The sequence below is a fragment of the Puma concolor genome, chromosome A1, assembly GCF_028749965.1.
Source record: "Puma concolor isolate L17-30 chromosome A1, mPumCon1.1.hap2, whole genome shotgun sequence".
Classification (NCBI taxonomy): domain Eukaryota; kingdom Metazoa; phylum Chordata; class Mammalia; order Carnivora; family Felidae; genus Puma; species Puma concolor.
In genome coordinates, this window is record NC_141667.1 from 35,514,794 (window position 1) to 35,536,014 (window position 21,221).

General features: G+C 38.7%; 2 protein-coding genes across 6 annotated transcripts in view; both read right to left on the reverse strand.

The window, feature by feature from the left end:
• CA1H5orf34 (chromosome A1 C5orf34 homolog) overlaps positions 1-16,942 on the reverse strand; it is a 36,747-nt gene extending 19,805 nt beyond the window's left edge. Inside the window, exons 1-6 of one of the 3 annotated variants that reach the window (XM_086678385.1) lie at positions 11,948-16,942; positions 7,991-8,224; positions 7,742-7,831; positions 3,340-3,986; positions 1,514-1,612; positions 280-403 (exon numbers count right to left, since the gene is read on the reverse strand). In XM_086678385.1, coding sequence (XP_086534511.1) covers positions 280-403; positions 1,514-1,612; positions 3,340-3,986; positions 7,742-7,831; positions 7,991-8,185 — 1,155 coding nt within the window. In that variant the 5' untranslated portion in view covers positions 8,186-8,224; positions 11,948-16,942. Of the gene's footprint in view, positions 1-279; positions 404-1,513; positions 1,613-3,339; positions 3,987-7,741; positions 7,832-7,990; positions 8,225-11,861 lie in introns of all 3 variants that reach the window. The other 2 variants (XM_086678392.1, XM_086678377.1) reach the window with 2 other exon arrangements.
• Positions 16,943-17,074: 132 nt separating this feature from the next.
• The window catches only part of PAIP1 (poly(A) binding protein interacting protein 1), a 31,221-nt gene continuing 27,074 nt past the window's right edge, over positions 17,075-21,221 (reverse strand). For all 3 annotated transcript variants that reach the window (XM_025923651.2, XM_086678395.1, XM_086678402.1), the window contains exons 10-11: positions 20,742-20,835; positions 17,075-18,279 (exon numbers count right to left, since the gene is read on the reverse strand). In XM_025923651.2, coding sequence (XP_025779436.1) covers positions 18,186-18,279; positions 20,742-20,835 — 188 coding nt within the window. In that variant the 3' untranslated portion in view covers positions 17,075-18,185. The remainder of the gene's footprint in view (positions 18,280-20,741; positions 20,836-21,221) is intronic.

Sequence of the window (21,221 nt, forward strand, 5' to 3'; positions counted from 1 at the left end):
GTGTAGATATTACTTAAAAATAAAATCTTAAAAAATAATAATAAATGGAAATTACTTAGGCAAATGACTGGCAGAATACAGGAGGAGAATGCAATAAACATAAGGTGGTTAGTAATCACTGTGCCACAGCTGGCAGTAACGTTGTATTAACTCTCCAGACTGCATAGTAGTAGGCAAGCAGTATTATATAAAGATCAAATGTCCTATGTATGTTCAGAATTATTTAGAAAGAGCTATATACAAAAGCCTTCTTGAGCTGAAAACTCATTGTCAGCTTACCTCTTCTGATCCTTCCTGAATGGAATAATAAGTAAAATAGCTCCCAAAATAAGCTCCCTCAGATTTGAAAACAGAGCCATCTCCAGGATAAATCTCTATTGAGTTCACATTTTTATGGGTAAGTCTAAGGAAGAAAAGTGATCATTAAATTTTTTTTTCTAATTAAGATTAAAACATAAATGAGAGCAATCAAAAAAGAAAAAATAATAAAGCAAAGTACTATATGGAATTCTGCCTATCCAGCAAAACAAGATAATTTCATACTTTGCACCCAACTGGCTAAATTAATTTTTTTGCAAAAAATGAACAGAACACACAGAATCAGTTAATGTATCTATTTCAACAGCTAAGCCTAGTTTCTGGAGCTCAGGCATCTTACCATCCTGGTGTCCCTTCTGCCAATCATAGTAGCTGGCATATACTAGTCACCAAAGAAATGCCCATTGCAAAGGAGTTAAATATGACAACACCAGAGCCTGAAAATAAGATAATTCTTTAATAATCAAACTAGTAGAATCTATACCTGATGAATGAGATTAGCCATGTGTAAAAGGAGCCATCCCTAAGAGAAGGTGACTAATCATATTTGAAGTAGCCAAGTATAATCAAGGTACTGGGTATATATAATGTACAAAACTTCAGCCAAGTCAGTTTTTACTGAGAAATATATGAAGAATATATTGTCAGAAGGGGATGGGCTTTCATGCAAGAAAAGGAAAGCCCTAAGAACAAAATCTTACAATGCGATGCTAGCATTATTTATAGAAGTAAAACCCTGAATCTAGCCAATATTAGTATTCTAGTCACTAGAGAGGTGTACTTTGTGGTGGGGTAGGGATAATTCAATGGAATAGTGCAGACACAGAGGAGCCTCTAATCTTCTCTAATTCCATGCTCAATAGGCAACATTTTGATGTGACTAATTCAGACAACTAGATCCACCGATGCTTGGAAGGGGTATCCTAAATAACTGACCTAAGTATTTCATTCAGTAGCAAAACTAAGCCTCACTGGCTCTGGAGTTGTCACAAAAATCTTGTGAATATGGTTAATGTGAATTAGTCACAAGACTCCTGTGTGCACTAATAAAACTAAGTTTTAAGACCTATAAAACATAGGACCGAACAGAAGAATGATGGCCCTAGCCAAACTGTGTCCTTTTGTGGGAGTCTGTCTGCAAGGCTAGTCCCATCCCCTCAGACATCACTAAATACTTCCAACACTGGTGCCTTACCGATAAGTTACACCTTTGTACCAAACCACTTTCACTAGTTCAGGATAGGAATATTCTTCATCAAACTGTCCTTGTGAAAGTGAATCACAAAAATTCCACCTGTGAAGGACAAAATACAAGCTATTAATTCTGGTTGCTCAACAAAATTACCTTTAGAAATCAACAAAATAGGGCAACTGTAACATTTATTTCTGGCTTAACTTGTTAGATCCGAGAAAAGTAAAAATTAATATAAAAGTGTATGAAGGAACTGAAAACTAATCTTATTTTTCCATGGGTTTTTTCCTTCAGTATTTTTAACAATCTTGTTATTCAATCTCAGCACAATTACATAAATTAAGGATCCAAACAACAAATATTTCCTGCAAGATCTATGCTATGCACACTGCAGATATACACCCAAAAAAGCAGACATGGTCACTGCCCTCAGGGAAGATTCCTATCAAGCAGGGATGTTAAGTAGTAAACACTGAACACAAAGAAAAGAGAATTACTGGATGCTATGGACACGCAGAAGAACCTAATCCTGTCTAGGAACTTGGGGATAACCAGCCTAAGGAAGAAAGCCTTGTGCTGGGACCAGAAGACGTGCACAAGTCAGCGAACTGAGAAAGATAAAGGAGTGCTCCTCGCAGAGGAAAGAGTAGGTGCAATGGTGAAACCAAGCTTGAACAGGCATTCTAGAGATTGTAAAAAGTCCAGTTTAGCAAGAGTAGAAAAAGCAAGGGCAAACGTGGTGAGGATCATAGACGTAGGAAGAGACCAGAAAATGGAAGGCCTGTTAAGCCATGTTTAAAGATAATGGATTTTAATCCAAAGTTAGTGGCAAGTTATTGAAAATTGTTAATTTAGAAGCCTAAATCTCTTTCAGTGTGTACTTATAATACTAGAACTTTCAATTTTAACCAAATAATCATGACCAGCCTGAAAAATCATATTTAAAATACGTATTTAAATAACAAATACGTATTGGGAGACTACCTGGGCTCAAACCCCAATTCTACAAGCACTAGCTACGTGACCCTGCTCAGATTATTTCACCTTCCTGTGTCTCAGATTCCTCAACAAAATGGGGCAATGACAGTGTTTTCCTCATGGAGCTACTATGAGAATCAAATAGCTACAGTAGAGCTGTGCCCGGCACATAAGCGCTTTGTGTTAGCTATTACCATTATTACTCTACTACTTATGGAAGTTCATGTTACAAATCTGTAACCATTAGTTTATTCACCTCTTAGGGAGAGAAAAGATTTATATCTGGTGTTCAGAGGCTTCTCCACGTTTACCCCTTTTTTCAAAAAATTTCAATAAATAGATTTATAGTCAGCTAACCAAAGACAGGGGTGGCCTCTGAGACTAGGTATGAAAGAAAGAACCCATGCTCATCAGCGGGTCGGAACCATGCTCCAGCTACAAGGTAACGGGCTCCACTGGGTGCAGCGGAGGCTTCTCTGTGCTCACTGCCAGAGCCCTGTGCCACTACTTACCACACTTTAACCATCTTGTCAGTGACAGTGACCTTAATAGAGTCTAAGCTCCTAAAAAGCAGGGACTATAGCTTAGACATCTCTATAGTCTCTGTGCTTAACAAAGTATATAGTGTATAGTCAGCCTTCCATAACCACTCAATGCGTGGACACAGAGTAAGACACATAAGGAACACATTGGCTAGGGAAATTCTTTACTATCGGTTATTAGCAAAGTTTTGGCTCACTGAGTGAACTTTCTTTATGAATGGTAGCAGATGATTACAAAAGAAAAAATATCTTTAGATAAAGACTGGCTCTGACAAGGGCTTTATGACAAATAAGCTGTTCTTCCATTACCTGTGCAGGTGTGGGACAGGACAGCTGAGTAACAGGGCCCTGGGAAGAACAGAAACCTCTTTTCCTCTTTCCTCTGAAATATCAGAAGTCAAAGTTTTATTCTGGGTGATGGCTGCATCAATTCTAGACACACTGCTGATTTTATCATGCAAATGCAGTGCTAAAGACAAGGGATATTTCCATTCCTCTGGACAGGAGGCCACAGGCCAGCATTGTTTCACCCACGTGTATACACACATGTGTTTTGTACCAGGCAGAGGTGGCTCGCCACTCCCTTCGGCTCCATTTACACAGCTCTTTTTCTCTAAAGGTTCCTTGGATTTCATGGTCTGATAGTAAAGTTCGTTTTCTTTATTCTTCAGTCTCTGTCTTGATAAACTTCCATATGTACAGATTTTGCCTGCTGTTTCATCTAGTTTGTCCTTTCTGGCTTGAATCTTCTTTTCTGACAATACTATAGATGAGTCTGGCTTCTGGCTTACTTTACACAAAAAATGTACTGTAAATTCAAGCTGCGATCTCGGCAGACAAAGGTATGCATGCCCATCTAATGATGATATCTTCACGGTGCCGCTCTGCATACACAGCATGCCATCATCAGTATCAGGACTGGGCCATCTGACTTCTGAGAAGTCAATGAAGATATGCTGAGTTGAGGAGACGAAGAGAGATGGGGAGTATTTTGTCAGCAGTCCAATGTTTCCACACATTCGATGCTTACATATTGTATAAGAAAGCTCTTAAAAGTTTTGTTTGTGTTTTACTATCTAGAGAGAATGAAAATGGAGAGCCAGGTGTTGGTCTATATATATGGTTTTCTAAAGAATATTTGATATTAAGATTCTCTCTCTTACAGAGAGAGATGTAAAACACACACACACAAAGAATGAGAGAGAAGGGACGCCTGAGTGGCTCATTTGGTTAAGCATCTGACTTCGGCTCAGGTCATATCTCACGCTTCATGGGTTTGAGCCCGGTGTCAGGCTCTGTGCTGATAGCTCAGAGCCTGGAGCCTGGAGCCTGCTTTGGATTCTGTCTTCCTCTCTCTACCTCTCCCCTACTCATTCTCTCTCTCTCTCTCATTCTCTCTCTCTCTCTCTCTAAAAATAAATATTAAAAAAAAGAGAGAGAGAGAGAAAAGGAGTGCCTGTCAGTGGCTTGGTCAGTTAAGCATCTAACTCTCGATTTCAGCTCAGGTCATGATCTCACAGTTTGTGAGCTAGAGCCCTACAACGGGTTTGTGGAGCCTGCTTGGGATTCTCTCTCTCCCTCTCTGTCCCTCCCATGCTCACGTGTGTGCACTCTTTCTCTCAATCAATCAATCGATCGATATTTTTTAAAAAGAATGAGAAGAAAAATAAAAAAGTTATCCTGACTATATTTAGCGTTAGACATTTTTGTTTAAAATGTTCAATGAATCAGAGATAAAAAGATTTTCAACCCTTCTCAAATGCCTACTCTGAAAAAGAATACTGAGGGAAGACCAGCACTAACTACCATGTACAAACAACACTACAAACAATACTATATTAAAAGCAATCATAACTTAAATGATAGTATGGAACTAGTATAGAAATCACTGACAGAGCAACTCAGGTAATATGGAAACAGAATCAACCACATCTTAAGATGCTACATGTAATAACATAAACTTTCAGAACAAGGAGGGAAAGGGAGAATGATTTATTTAATAAATGGTACTAGAGAGGACCTGGGTGGCTCAGTCAGTTAAGCGTCTGACTCTTAATTTCGGCTCAGGTCATGATCTCATGGTTCATGAGTTCAAGTGCCACTTCAGGCTCTGCTCTGACAGCACAAAGATTGCTGGGATTCTCTCTCTGCCTCTCCCCAAAGCACGCACAAGCTCCCTCCTTCTCTCTCTCCCTCAAATAAATAAATAAACTTAAAAAAATAAAAATAAATGGTACTCTCAAAGGGTTAGCAAATACACTAAATAAGACTATCTATCCTAGATAGCACCTAGCATACCATATGCTAAAATAAATTCTAGGTAGTGGGGCACATGGGTGGCTCAGTTGGTTAAGTGTCTAACTCTTGATTTTGGCTCAGGTCATGATCTCATAGTTTGTGAGTTCGAGCCCCATGTCAGGCTCTGGGCTGATAGCATGAAGCCTGCTTGGGATTCTTCTCACTCTGCCTCTCTCTGCTTCTCTCCAGCTTGTTCTCTCTCAAAATAAATAAATAAACATTAAAAAAATAATAATAATTAATTTAAATAAAAAATTCTAGGTTGTTTAAAAAGCAACTTTTTTTTAACGTTTATTTATTATTGAGAGACAGAGAGAGAGCATGAGCATGGGAGGGGCAGAGAGAGGGGAGACACAGAATCCAAAGCAGGCTCCAGGCTCTGAACTGTCAGCAAAGAGCCTGATGCGGGGCTCAAACCCACGGACTGTGAGATCACGACCTGAGCTGAAGTCAGACGCTTAACTGAGCCACCCAGGTGCCCCTAAAAAAAGCAACATTTTTAAAAACTGAATTACTCAAAAGTAAACTGATCCTGACCAATAGCACAGACTCATGACAGGTGCCAGTAACTATGGCATCTCTCCATATAAGATAAAACCAGCCAGTGTCACATAACGGTCTTTCAGCCAATTAATTTTGCAAACAGGTAAACATTTCAGCTTTCATTTATATAAAACTTTAAATTTAGAAAAGAAAGCCTCTTAAACCTACAGTGCTATTTATACGTACAGATGTTAGTACGGTATTCACTGATGGCAAAGCTGGCTTGTAAGGGTGGTCAGTTAAGAGAGTTCTCTCTTCTAGAATTAGATTATCTAATAACCTTATCAGCAGCAAACTGCAGTTTCAACAAATAAAGTTACTCAAAAGATAGTAGAAAAATAGCCTTATACACTAAATTACAGCTTACAATTTTTCTTGGCTCCTTTGTCATTATCGAGTAGTGGAAAGTAATTAAAAGATATAGTCTTAAAAAAAAAAGAAGACAGTCTTCAAACAGACTGGATTCAAATCCTGACTACCTCTTAGAAAATGTCCATGAACAAGGTTAGGTAAACTCTCTGAGATTTAGTTCCCTCAGCTATATAAAGGGGATAATATCCAGCCAATATACCTATTCTGACTGGCTAAATACCCACTTTGATTATCAGAGACCCATGCCATACTGGTGTTATTAAATATTTTTAACATCATTCCTATTTCTTTGCACATAGTAAATCCTCAATAACAGCTATCATTATTATCATTATCATATCATTATTATTATTCGTAAAAGTTCAGGAGCACCTGGGTGGCTCAGTTGGTTAAGTGTCCAACTTCAGCTCAGGTCATGATCTCATGATTTGTGAGTTTGACCCCCACATTGGGCTCTGTGCTGACAGCGCAGAGCCTGGAGCCCGCTTCAGATTCTGTGTCTACCTCTCTCTCTCTGCCCCTCCCCTGCTCAAGCTCTGTCTCTCTGTCTCTCTCTCAAAAATAAACAAACATTAAAAAAAGTTCAAAATAGAACATAAGCAAAAAAATAAAATATGTATACCTACAAATATACACATCTCTATTACACATGAACTGCACATAAACTACTGAAAACAGCCACATAATTTCTTAATTTTGACACCTCTGAGAATCAAAAAGTCATCAACCTGGAGGCGTCCGGCTGGCTCAGTCAGTAGAGCATGCAACTCTTGAGCTTGGGGTTGTGAGTTTGAGCCCTATGCTGGGTGTAGAGTTTCCTTAAATAAAAAATAAAAATAAAACGTCCAGTGTTCCGGTAAATTAATTCATACCCAGATGTGAAAGGAAGAAGGCTAAAATCCTTGCTAGTAACAGAAAAATATGAATATAAAATAAAAAGTCATTAATCTAGAAAATTCTGAGTATAATCTTTGGCTACAAAGAAAAGGTCAGGAAGATGAACTATGCATCTTCTGGGTCTCAATCAGTACATAACATATCAGGGTGCCTGGGTGGCTCAGTGGTTGGGCATCTGACTCTTGATTTTGGCTCAGGTCATGGTCTCACGGTTCATGAATTCAAGCCCTGCATCAGGCTCTGTGCTGACACATGAAGCCTGCTTGGGATTCTCTCCCTTTCTCTCTGCCCCTCTCCTACTCATGCTCTAAGTAATAAACTTTATTAAAAAAAAAAAAAAAAAAAAAAAATATATATATATATATATATATACACACATATATGTAAATATAAAATATATATGGAAATATATACATATATATATATATATATATATATATATATATATATAATATCAGAACATCGTAGTCTGGTGAACAATATAGGCCTACGCATTCTATAGCAGTGTGTATTCCCAAGTGTCATGAAGAAAAAAATTAAACTACCTGTTTCTAATTACTTGTCCTCAAATATTACTTATAAAAAAGCTTTAAAAAATTACCTTTTTTCTTTCAGAAGGTATGATGCTTTCAGATAAAAAAGGGCAAGTAGCAAAAGAATTTCGAAAATCTAGGGCTCGCTGTAGTTGCTCCTACAGAAAGAAATACAAAACATAACCTTCAAAAAATGTAAAATAATTTGAAAATCAATTCAGAGTGATAGTAATCTAGAATACTAATTACTTTCCATATTCTAGCTACCTCACCAATATTGTGGTACCAAAAAGAGTTGTTTTTAAGCCATTACTTACTTGGTAAGTGCTGATAACAAAATGTGTCCTTTGACGAATTCTTTCTGGTCGTTCTAAAGGATGTGCTGAAACAGGAGGTGCCTTTTCAAATAAAAATTCAGAGCCACAAGGAGAAAGCTGTAGTCTGGAACCATCAGCATATTGCACTTGCACGGAATCATCTTCATAAAGTACCATTTGCACTTCAGCTGCCATTACTATGACTACGGATAAAATGTCCTTCCAAGGAGAAGACTGAATAGGAAACAGGGTAGCACAAATTGTTCCCTTAATGTACAAAAGTTCTATCATAAAAAGTGAATGCATTTTCTAAGAACATAAAGAAAACATATTTTCGTTGCATTTATTTTTTTGGGGGGAAAAGTGATTACTTTACTACATACTTTTAAATGATCTGAAATTAACAACCTTAACAGAATGCCTTACCCCCTAGAGCTTTACTCCAGGGTGGGAAGATAACCTAGAGGGAGAAGAAAGCCCACCTAGTTATAACTGCCTTTACAATTTCAATAGCTTTAGTTCTTCTGAAGCTTAAATTCTGTAAATTCTATGCTCAGTAACTAATTTCAAATAAAAGGAAATTCCACCTTTGCATAAGAATACAGCAAATCATTTGTAATGCATGCAAAAGGCAGGCCAAAACTATCAGGCCTAAGAAAAAAGAGTACTGAAAAAGAAATCCCAATACCTGGATTTTTGTCCCTAGTCTGACATTAAAGAAGAAGTTCCATGTCACTACTGAGCAAGTTAATTAATCATAGAGTGTCTTAGACTCATTCTTACTTCACTGAATTCAATTTCTTTTTCCCTACCTTTAGAATGTGTCATCACCTATGCTTTCCATATAGGGATGACTGAAGGGGAATTAGAGGGTGGGGTTCCATTCATACTCTACAATTTACTAGACTAGTTAAATGCCTCAAGTTGTCTGTTTCCCTTATTTGTAACATGAGGGACAGTAACAGGATTGTTGCAAGGATTAAACAAGGGAACACAGGGGCGCCTGGGTGGCGCAGTCGGTTGAGCCTCCAACTTCAGCCAGGTCACGATCTTGCGGTCCGTGAGTTCGAGCCCCGCATCAGGCTCTGGGCTGATGGCTCAGAGCCTGGAGCCTGTTTCCGATTCTGTGTCTCCCTCTCTCTCTGCCCCTCCCCCGTTCATGCTCTGTCTCTCTCTGTCCCAAAAATAAATAAACGTTGAAAAAAAAATTTAAAAAAAAAAAAAATTAAATAAATAAATAAATAAATAAACAAGGGAACACATTTGCCAGTCCCAGTATTGCAATGTCGAGTTCAATAAATCTTATGATTCCTTTCTAACACCAACCCCATCCTCTCTGACACTTACCCACCTCCCTCTAGGACATCATCCTTTTTAAGACTTTCCTTTCTAAACACTAACCTAACCCCTTCTAGAACATTATCTTTTGCCACTCAGGTGATCAACTTTCACCTGACAGAAAAAAGTAACGTTCCTCAGTTTACCTTTTTCCTACCAAAAAACTTCTCAAGTAAAGTATCCACTCATTATCTACTTTCACTCCCATCCATCTTCAATCCATTGCAATCCAGTTTCCTTCCACCTTCGTGCTGGAATTGTTGCACTGATTCAGAACTGTCACCAATGCCTCCCTGCACCCAGTAACTTCAGTCTTCATCCTACTAAACTGGTCCCTGTGATAGTGTTATCTACCTTTCTCTGCACCGAATTGTGTTCCTCTGCCTTTTTACTTTTTTAAAAAAAGCGGGAGTGGGGGGGGAGTGCCATGGTTTACCCCACCGCATCTACCTGTTTTTGATTTTTTTGTTTTAAGTAGGCTCCCCACCTGACGTGGGGCTTGAACTCATGATCCTGAGGTCAAGAGTCACATGCTCTACTGACTGAGGCAACCAGGCACCCCTACCTCTGTTCTTAGTTTAATCATTCCTTTTCACCATTCTCTTAAATCAAGGATTTAAGACCTGACCTCAGTCCCCATTTCATCTCTTCTTACTATATACACCCGTGTTGCTTTTACATCCACCCTTGGTTTTTAAAAGAGTCTTGGGGCACCTGGGTGGCTCAGTCGGTTAAGCGTCTGACTTCGGCTCAGGTCATGATCTCGTGGTCCGTGAGTTCGAGCCCCGCGTCGGGCTCTGTGCTGACAGCTCAGAGCCTGGAGCCTGTTTCAGATTCTGTGTCTCCCTCTCTCTCTGACCCTCCCCCATTCATGCTCTGTCTCTCTCCGTCTCAAAAATAAATAAACGTTAAAAAAAAATTTTTTTAAAGAGTCTTACCCCCTTTCAATGTATGTAATCGGCTACATATGACTGGCCTATAATCTTCTGTAGAATATGTCAGAATATAAGTAAACATTAAACCATATGGTCTCTCCTGAGGAGAGCCACACAATTTTATTTCTTCTCTCTAGAGAACTTCCAAATCCACCAGATCCCTCCCAGTGCTTCCAGCTGCCTGATAGACCTCTCTTCATGTTCCACTCAATCCACATGACTAAATTAATCAAACTCAATCCACATGACCAAAATGGAACATAATCACTCCCATCAAAGCAACTTCTGCAACGTCCCCTAATTTCACTTTCATTCTTACCTCCCTCAAGTCCAGGCTACATACAATAGCCACAGAGATCTTTTAAAATAAAAATGAGATCTATCACATGCTGGCTCACAATCTACCATTCTGCACTTACATGACATTCCTAACCATGGCCTATAACAGCCACATAATGTGGCCCCATCTCCCTCTCCAAATGTCATCTCATAACTCTCTCCTTGCTCAGGACACTTTAGCTACACTGGCCTTTTTAATGTTTTTAAAACAGGATGTTTCCTATATCAGAACCTTTGCACTGTTTTTGGCTTAGCCTGTCCTTCCCCTGGCTTATCACATGGCTGGCTCTTTGTCTTTTAAGCTTAAATATCACTTCCTCAAAGGCCTGACTTTATTGTTCCCAGTCATCTCTCAATCACTTTTTATCCATTTCATCTTTCTTACTCATAGCATCTATCACTATCAAAACTGATTCTATTCATTTGATCGCTTTTTGACTTTGCCCACCAGGGTATAAACTCAATCAAACCAGGCCTCATCTGTCTTACTCACCATTGTATCCCTGGCATTTAAAACAATAGTTGGCAAATACTAAGGGTGCAATAAATATTTATTTAATGATGAAAGAATAAGCAAGTGAATTTCAAAATTCTTGTTCCTCCTGAATTTGCAATTTAAGTTAATGGCGTCTCAATGTTAGCAATATTTCTCTCCACAGCCCTGTAACATGTCTTGTTGATTTGGTAGGTTTCTTTTATGAACCCGGCTCCTTTTCCATTTCAGTTCATCAACTTTCCCCTTCATTTCTGCAACTATCTGGGACCTTCTTCCAGTTTCTTCCCTCTCCAATCCATTTCCAGTATTGCTGTTATAGGAACCTTTCCACTATCCAGACCATACCAAACATTTTACAACACTTGATTACATACTTGTTCGTTTAGCGAGCAATATTCATAACAATACATGTATTTATACTGCATATATGTAAACATATATATAGAAATACAGTTAATACATATAAATAGAAATATATATCTCAGATGTCTACTTGCTATTTCAGAAAAAAATAGAAATATATGTGTGTGTGTATATATACATATATATATATACATATATATATATCTATCTCAGATGCTATTTCATAAAAAAATAAAAATTGCCGAATGGGAAAAGATCTCTATGTTTGGCCAAGTTTTTAATTAAAAAAAAAAGTTAGAGATATAGTTGTTATTTACTTAAATAACAAGCATACACAAGAAACAGTGGAATATTTAAAGTTCCCAGCCTATCATAAAAAAACAATCCGGCTCCAACCCACATTTCAGCTTCATCTTTACCGTCTTATTCTTGTTTGTTTTCACCACCCAGTACATTACGTCACAGTATATTTAACAATCTCCGTACTTGACAAGTCTGTACTTGACATCAATTGGACCTCATTTTTCAAAATGGCAATATGTAGTTACAGAAAAAGCCTCACCAAAACAACCACCAACGTCTTGGGACTCAACACGGCAATTCTGAGATGAAAAGTCGCGGAAATAAGGCCAATCAACGGCCCCTGTGCTTTAATTTGCCAAAATGCTTGAAGTCTGCCCACGACTGCTTCTCGATGGATATTTCATGAACCTGACAAATTACCAACAAGTTATGTTTCTTGATGAGAGAAAACAGTGACAAGCGCAGAGGAATAAGGCCACAGGGAGAATATTTTTAGCCGAGACGTTCGTCGAGTCAGTAGCGGGAGAGAAGCTGAAACGCCAACCACCTCCCCGCAAAATAAACACAGGAAATCAGCAGTTCAAATCTTCCCTCAACCCGCGGAAGCGTCTTTCCTCTCCAAAAGACCGGAAGTCCCGCCCAAGCACGCCCTCTGTTCCGGGGGCCAATCCGTCGAGCGCCCAGCAAGGACGGGACCGGAAGTAGGGGAGGTGGGCGTTCCCAGTCCTGAATGTGGTTGCTTCCTCTTTGATCTTTACTTCCGATACTCAAAGGTTGGTACCCGCCCCACCTGGTTGTGACTCCTCCCGTGAGGACCAGCATCTGATAGCTCAGCCAAGAGCTAACCACATGGGTGGATTTTAGTGGACTAACGCTTATTTAATCTAAACAAAAATGATACCTTAATAAAGCTGTAAAAAACAAAAAACAAAACCGAAAAAACTTGGGTCAAAGAGACCTCTTCTTTTTCTAATTTGGTGTCAGAAAATATCTTTCAACTATGTATCTGCGCTTTTTTCCTAAGTAGCAAGTAGATGTGTCCGATAAATTTATTGTCATTAAGTATTTATGGAGAACCTACTATGTGCTGGGCACCTTAGAAATAAGGCAGGGAGTGAGACCCAGGGTAGAAGATGAGGACTGGAGATGAACTGGAAAGAAAGTAGACAGTAATTTGATCACAGTTGTAGTAAGTGTTCCTAAAATAGAATACAGAGGTCTGTGAGAGCATGTAATGGACAGACCTGAGGCTGAGGAAGTATTTCCAGTGAAATCCAAAGGGTAGGTAGGTTTAGCCAGGTACTGTGCGGGTGAAACTGTTTCAAACAGAGGTAACACAGGGCCCTGAGGTCCAAAGGAAAGATCTTGACCCTTAAAAAGCTAGTTTGGTTTAAGAACGGTTATAGAGAGAGGCTTTTAGGGGAGAGAAAGCCTGAAGGGGGTGATAGAGATAAGTAAGGGCTAGATCATTATGGTTTCATGAATTATGGATTCTATCTTAAAGGCAATGGTAGGGGTGCCTGAATGCCTTAGTTAAGGGTCCGACTCTTATGGTTTGTGGTTTGAGCCCCAAGTCTGACTCTGCACTGGCAGTGTGGGGCCTGCTTGGGATTCTTTCTCTCCCTCTCAGAAATAGACATTAAAAAAAAAAAAAAAAAAAAAGGCAATGGTAAACTATTACAAGGGCTTTAAGCAAAAGTGGCAACAGCAAGGAATGGGGAGAAATCTAACTCCTTACATTCATCTCCATTTTTGAAAGTCTAATAAGCAAATTGACTTCAAGCTTATGTAAAGTATAATAAGGGGACCTTCAGATGCCATGTTTTCATTGACCAGTAACATCAATTTGTATCACACAGTACTTAGGTCCTATCCTGTTCCCACCTTTTTTCCCCTCTAATGACTAAGAACCTCCTATTTGTTAACCGTCTACTACAAGGGGGTTTTATGATGCTATTTGTACTTTAGAAAGATACCTGGAACAGCTGGGTAGAGAATGGATTGTAGGATGTAGGAACAGATGTGGGGAGCCCAATAGTCTGAAAAAGCAACAGGAGAGATGGCATTTCAGACTCAAGATTAGACCTGAGTCTGGAGAGCACAGCTCCAAGAAATACTGAGATCAATTCTATAGTCTTGGGGATGACTGAACAGGCATTGAAAAGAGTTCCAGCAGTTCTGTTGGAGCAAGTGGATAGGTAGCAGTGCCATCAGTAAGAGGGATGCAAGAAAACAAAGTTTAGGGAATAGCATGACTTAAAGTTTGTGAGTCGTCCTAGTGGAAATGGCAAGTTAGCAAAAAGTGTAGAAACAAACCAATCCGGAAGTCAGTGTTGATAGCTGCTAACTGAAGCTTTAGGAGAGGATTAAATAGCCCAAAGATACAGTGACAGAAGAAAATGTTCAGGAGTGGGCTTTGAAGAACATCAATACTCAATAGATTAGCTAAGGGAAGAGAATCCCACAAACACTGGGGAACCACATAAAGCCAGAAAGGCTATTCTATTCCAGGTGCCTAGTGGTTGTCAATTTTGGTGTCACTTGTGTCAGATATTGCCTAGAGAACAAGCTAAAGAATCAAGTATCTGCTTGATTTAGTGGCATAAATGTAATCAGCAAGAGCTGTTGTATGTAGTGGCAGCAGAAGCTATGTGTTTGAAGGGCAAATAGGAAGTAGAAGAAAATGGGATATTTGAAAAATTTCACTAGAAAGCATAGAACTGTAGTTGGGAGAGAAATGTTAAGGGCCAGATTTCTCTCAAGAAGAATGACATGTTTGACAGCTCATGCAAAGAGGTTAAAAAAAAGAAAAAATACAGACTAAGTAACAAGAGAGTTCATGAGTCAGAGGGCACAGGTTTTGGGCACACGTGGAATACTTGGCCTTTAAGAGGAGGGATACATCCTGTACAAGAGGAAAAATGAAGTGAACGCAGATGCATTTGTATACATCTGCCCAATTTCTTCTGTGAAGCAAGTCCTTAGGGGATGAGGAGCAAATAGAGTGGAGAGTTTGAGATAAACAAGGTAATAAACACAGATCGCTGGCAGTGCTGACAGCCTAGGTGGCGATTATGAATTTACACTGGCACTAACCTACCAGAAAACATGGCCTCCAGCTGCCTGGGTGAAGCAGGTCCATCCAGGGTTGGTGCTTTGCCAGGCTGACAACACAGTAGCAGTATACGTGACCTCAAATTATTTACGTATACCAAAGTCTAGTCAGCCAAAGATCACCAGGCTCAAGCCAGCAGGCTATTAAAATAGGGACTTGTAAGCAAGGGAGCAAACTCCAGAGAAAAAACAAACGGCATGCTACACCAGGGGGAAGAGGGCACCGACTGGTAAGATGTGGACTCCTGAAGGATTCTGAGCAAGTTCTGAGGGAAGGGATACTGGTTCTGTGTTGGATGTTGTTTCTGAAGCAGGATTAGGAGCAGGGATTAATTAGGGATGTGGTGCTGTCATGAGGGGAGGACTAGCAATTGGGTATCCCCAGGAATAGATGGGTGGGATAGCAAAGCAGGTCTGAAGACAGCATTGGTAACAAAGCAGTGGCCATGCAAAGGGTCACGGTGGCAGTTAAAATTGCATGACTTTGGGGAAAATGTGTCCTGTTAACTTTGCAGCTGGCTTTATCTGTGTCTGTCCTCCCAGACTGATTAACAGCAAGGGTACTTTTATTTCAGTGAGCAGATTTTCAGTCCTTCAGTCCTGAACAACTTTTTACTCTTTCATACCAAGTATCATCTTCTCTTGCTAAGTGTGATTTTTTTTCTTAAATGAGAACCTCCTCCATATCCACCTGTCCTATAGTTCATGAAATACCTAGTCATTGAATTGCCCCTTTTCTGACCATATCCAATCTAGAGTGAAACTCCAGTTTCTTAGGCCCTCTCCCAAATTATTCAACCAAAGCCCAAACCCCATGATGGGTTCTAAACACTCTCTCACTGACACACCTTACAGTTCCCCTTGGTGTGTATTCTGCTTTACTGCAAAAGTACTAAATCCAACCTGTTCAGATACAGGTGTGTTCCTGGTAGTCTTTGGCTGGAAGGGCACTGAAAACAAAGACATAAGGTCAGAGTTGAGGACACAAGAGCCAGATTTTGCTGGTACAAACCAATACTTGTGCTTGGTTATCAGAACAGAAGCCTAGGACATTCATTAGCACTTTTGTGTCCTTGCTCACTGGAGACCTATAAGATCTTAGGACCCATATTTCTGTTGAAGATACAGCAATTCTAAAGGCCAACAATTACAGTGCTGGCCATCTCTTCATGATATACTGTTGCAGTTTAAAACATGTCCGCACATTTCTTAATGGCCTCCTATCTGATATGGCTTTAATGACTCACTTAGAACCAAGACTGTAATGGAAAAAATGCTGTGTGCACCTTCCAGATGCAGCTTCTTCCTAGGTCTTCTACAATGCCCCCTCTCAAAATCCAGCTGCCATGTTTGTGAAAAGTCCAGGCCACATGGACAGGCCATGTGTAGATGGGTCTGGCCAAGTGATATCTTCAACTCATCTCAGCCCAGTCATCAGCCATGTGAGTGAAGACTCAAGATGATTACAGCCCCCGGCTGTTGGAACTGCCTCCAGCCCTTAGTTTTCCTGGTTGAGGCCTCAAACATTGCAGAATAGAAAACAAACAAACAAAACACAAACCCACAACTATCCCTATTGTGCACCATCCAAATCACTGAACCAAAGAACTCACGAGAATAAGATGCTTATTGTTTGAAGACACTAAGTTTGGGTGGTTTTTTAGGCAGCACTAATTAACTGGAACACACTGGAACTGAACCAGGGCCTATTGGTACCTGTTGAGTATAGCAGTGGTGAGTGACAATGAGCTAGTGGACAAAGCTGGACGGTTATTCACAGAGCAACTGCTAGAAGTTTATAGCATACTCAGCTATGATGTACTTGGTCCCCGGTCTAATGTACTGCCCCTTCCCTACACCCTTTTCCCCACCCCCAAGATTTACACTGAGCACAGTCCTTGGAGAACTGCAGATGAAGGTAATTATCTACCATGTCACAGGAGCCATTCTGAAAAAGAGAATCCTACTACAAGTTCCAAAAACCCCAACTATGTATATACTTCCCTTTTACAATAAGGAATCTAAAAGGTATTTTACATTTGTTAATTTTCCCAAGTAGACTTGTTATTGAACTAAATCACACACACACTGAACAAAATATCTCCTCTCCTAGTATAGTTTGATTTCAAACCCTTTTACAATGTCACATAAAAGTTCAACAGATATTCTTTAATATCAGGATATCACTCCAAAAACTTAGAGGAAACAAAACTATTTAAATTTTATTTTCAAAGTCTAATTTTAATCCAGACTGAACAAACAAGCAGAAAAGTGAGAAACCTAACTGTATTAGCAGACACAGATGTACCAAATGTAAAACAGTGGGTTATTAACAGAACTATTTACATGCATTATTTACAAGCAATCCTTTTGTACAGAAGTTTTACTTTTATAGTTAGTTGGAAAAAGACTTGACGTTAGGTAAAAATATTTTTAAATAGGGCTGAGGTGGTACTACATTATAGTAAAAGTATTAGAAAAGTGATCCTCAAGGTGTATCAATTATAAAGCAGATGAAAACCTGAATGACAAAGATCTAGTAAAATTCTCTAGTAAAAAAGTCAATGCAACTCATGCTACAAAATAAAAATGAAAGCCATATAAATAAAGCAGAATGTTGTTGGCTTTAGGGCAATGAAGTTAGAAAACAAACAAAAAACAACAACAAAAAAACTCAATTCTAGAATCGCAATAAATGCTCAATGAAGAATCCTGGTTGTTTAGTTGGGAGTTTTAAGTTTTTGTGGGTTTTTTTTGACATTTTAAAAGCCCTTGGTATCAAACAGCACTTGGATATGTATATCGCTTAATGATATATTCTAAGACTTTAGTGCTAAAGATTTTCATGGTTGTGATTCATATCTGAAACCCATTCATTGAGACCATGTAAAACTAAATGAAAGCTATATACTCATCTAAAAAAGGATGCTACATTTTGCAATAATATGTATTTCCAGCCTAAAACTTTTTCCCTCAAGAAAAGTAGAATTTAAAGGATAAGCTTCTAACCAACTAGCAAAATTTACTTTCAACATTTCATTTATTTCAAAATCGATTTTATTGCAGCCAAAACAGTGGAATTAACTGTACATAATAAACTATTATATATATATACACATTTTAAGTTATAGGGAATAAAGTTTATTTTGGCAGATAGTGTTAAACAAAATTAAAGTTGCATACATTAGTAACATAACTCAACATCCTTAATTTGGTATAAGTGTGACACATTTTCCTGCTTTCCTGTGTTCTGCTAAATCACCATAACCTAAACTGCTTTATAAAACTGATATGTTGAAATTTAGCTTTACTGTTTTCGCTTACGCTCTGATTCCAAACAAAACTTTTCATAAGCTTCTTCTATCTCTGGGTCCATCTCATCATCAATATCATCCAAGTATCTATGAAAGAAGTAAAGATGATTCATAAGTTTAATGTTTTTCAATTCAGAAATATCTAAAATGCTAAACCACACACACACACACACACACACACACACACACACACACACACACACACACACACACACAAAGTATGGTACTGTAACTATCTTAGACTGTTAGAGAATTCATGTACTTTCCTGAATCACATACAGGTCAGCCCTTAGACAACTAAATGCCTTATCTGGGAAATTCAATTTTACACCAGATTCTGAGTCTCTTGTGTTTGAAGTTAAGCTTCTGTCATACTTTTAGACATAAATTAAAACTTAAAAATTTAACCTAAGTAATCTCTACACCCCAAGTGGTGCTCGAACTCACAACCCTGAGATCAAGAGTCTCATGCACTACCGACTGAGCCAGCCAGGCACTGTGACACATGTTAAATTCTTAACCTAACCTAAAAGTTAATTTAAATGCTTGAACTATAAATTTGGGGGCTCAAGATTAGCATTTTCATAAATTTATCTTACTAACAATCACACTATAATTAGAACATAATTTCAGATGTACCATTTACCTCTAATGATACATTTTATGTCTACTTATCAGAATGGTATCCCTGAAATAATTTAGTCACATTCCCATTTATTTGGAATCACTTTCATAACAAGCTACTTTCGAGATCATCTATCTCAGAATTTTTTCAACTATTAGGTAGTTTAAACTATTAGGTAGTTTAAAATGATGGAAAACAAAGCTTTCCATGGTTAAGTATGGGTGGAAAGTTTAAAGTGATTATTGATTTAATAATATACATTCTTACTGAAAACCCACAGCCATCTTAAAAAGACAGGTACTACTATCATTTCCGTATTTCTCATCTCCATTTTTTTTTTTAATTTTTTTTCAACGTTTTTTATTTATTTTTGGGACAGAGAGAGACAGAGCATGAACGGGGAAGGGGCAGAGAGAGAGGGAGACACAGAATCGGAAACAGGCTCCAGGCTCTGAGCCATCAGCCCAGAGCCCGACGCGGGGCTCGAACTCACGGACCATGAGATCGCGACCTGGCTGAAGTCGGACGCTTAACCGACTGCGCCACCCAGGCGCCCCTCCATTTTTTTTTTTAAAGTAATCTCTATGCTCAATGTGGGGCTTGAACTCACAACCTCGAGATCAAGAGTCACATGTTCTATGGACTCAGCAGCCAGGCACCCTTACCATCTCCATTTTAGAGATAAAAGAAAAAAGACTTTGGGAGGTTAAGTAAATACTGTAAGATTTGGGTAAGTGTGTGGCACAGCCAGAAATCTTTTCCCTTTTCTATACTTTTCCTCTACAACAACATGCTATCTATGTGTCTCCCTACCTCACAAAAACCCCTTGCACTACATGTGTGACAAAACTATCTTGCCAGTTCTATCAACTTTTTCATTTTGTTCCTCCATTTCCAGTACAAGGCCATGTGCTGAAATGGCCACCAGTGTGTTAGTGTCAGAGCATGTAATACTGACCAAGCAAAACTTCACAGGACAACCTGAAATTCAAGGCCAAGAACAATTTGAACTTACAGTGGTATACCCAGCAGGGGTGAACCTTCTTAACGGTTTTGGAGTCCTTACATCCCTGCTATTATTTTTTTTTAATGAACTAGTATGTAAAAGTATGGTAACATTAGAAGATCTCAAATGGACTTAAGATTTCACTAGATAGCAGAGAAAATAAAGGTGGTTCACTTTAAAACCTACAGCACACATGAGAGAGGAGATAAGAAAAATTAAGTCAGATTTAGTTCATTCATTCCTCCACTTAGGAAGAGAACCTGAGTAACTTGTCCAAATTCATATAAACTATTAAGAGCTAGAACTAAACCTCTCAAGTTCTTGGTTCTTCTGTAACCAAACACAATGCAATCTGATGGTAAGGGTGTGACAAAAGTTTCTTTTATTACAAATAATAGCAGGGAGAGAGATGGAGATATGTGAATATCTCACACCTTCCCTTTAGTCCAAACACTATTATGTCATTATCGGTGTTCTCCTTAATCTTAATTTATCCTTTAACAGCTGAGATCTGAGCTTTTTACTGTGTGCCAGGAGGTGGTTCTAGGTTTCTCACTTAGTCCTCAAAACTCAAAGAGGGGTCTGCTATCCCTACTTTACAGATGAAGAAACAGGCATAGAACCTGCCCAAGATCTTACAGTATTCGAGCTGAACTAATCTACTTTATAAAACTACGCTTGAGTATACTACTATTTTAAGTTTTTCCCCTTCAGATATATATAACGTTTCAGAATTGTAGTTTATGTGTTCTAATAGGATTTCTTGAAAGTTTTTGGTAGACAAGTAGTATGTACATATCACTGTGACACCATCAAATCACAACGTGCATTCTTCATCTACCTTCTTCTAACCTAAACATCTACAAACTGTAGCCATAGAAACATCACAAAGAAAGCAGAAAAAAAAAGAGAACTTACGGATCACCAGCCCCTGATAAATCTGTCCCATTTTCTTCATAATCTGGAAAAAAATCTTCTCTTTCAAGTAACTCTTGATATTTCTCTTGGTAATCTGTAAAAAGTTTTTTTTTAGTTAAATGCTGACAAAAGTCAAAAAAGGCCAGTTTTCCTTAAAAATTGTTTTTAATATTAGGAGTTTTAAGTAGATCCAAGGCTTAAACAGGAGTGAGCTACCAATCACATTTTATTAGCTTTTTACAAAATTTACATTCTAATTGGCTTGCTTTTGCTACCTGCATGCCCATAGAGCTTAGTTATAATACAAGATGTCTAACTACATCTTGCAAATCAAAGTCACCGTGAATATACCAGAGTACAGGTCACAGCCAAGGTGTATGCTGCTTATATTCTCTGCTGCTTCATTCCAGAAGACAAAATACCAGCTACGTAACTTGTTGGGAAAGTACATGTTCTTCCAAACCTCTTTCACAAGGAAGG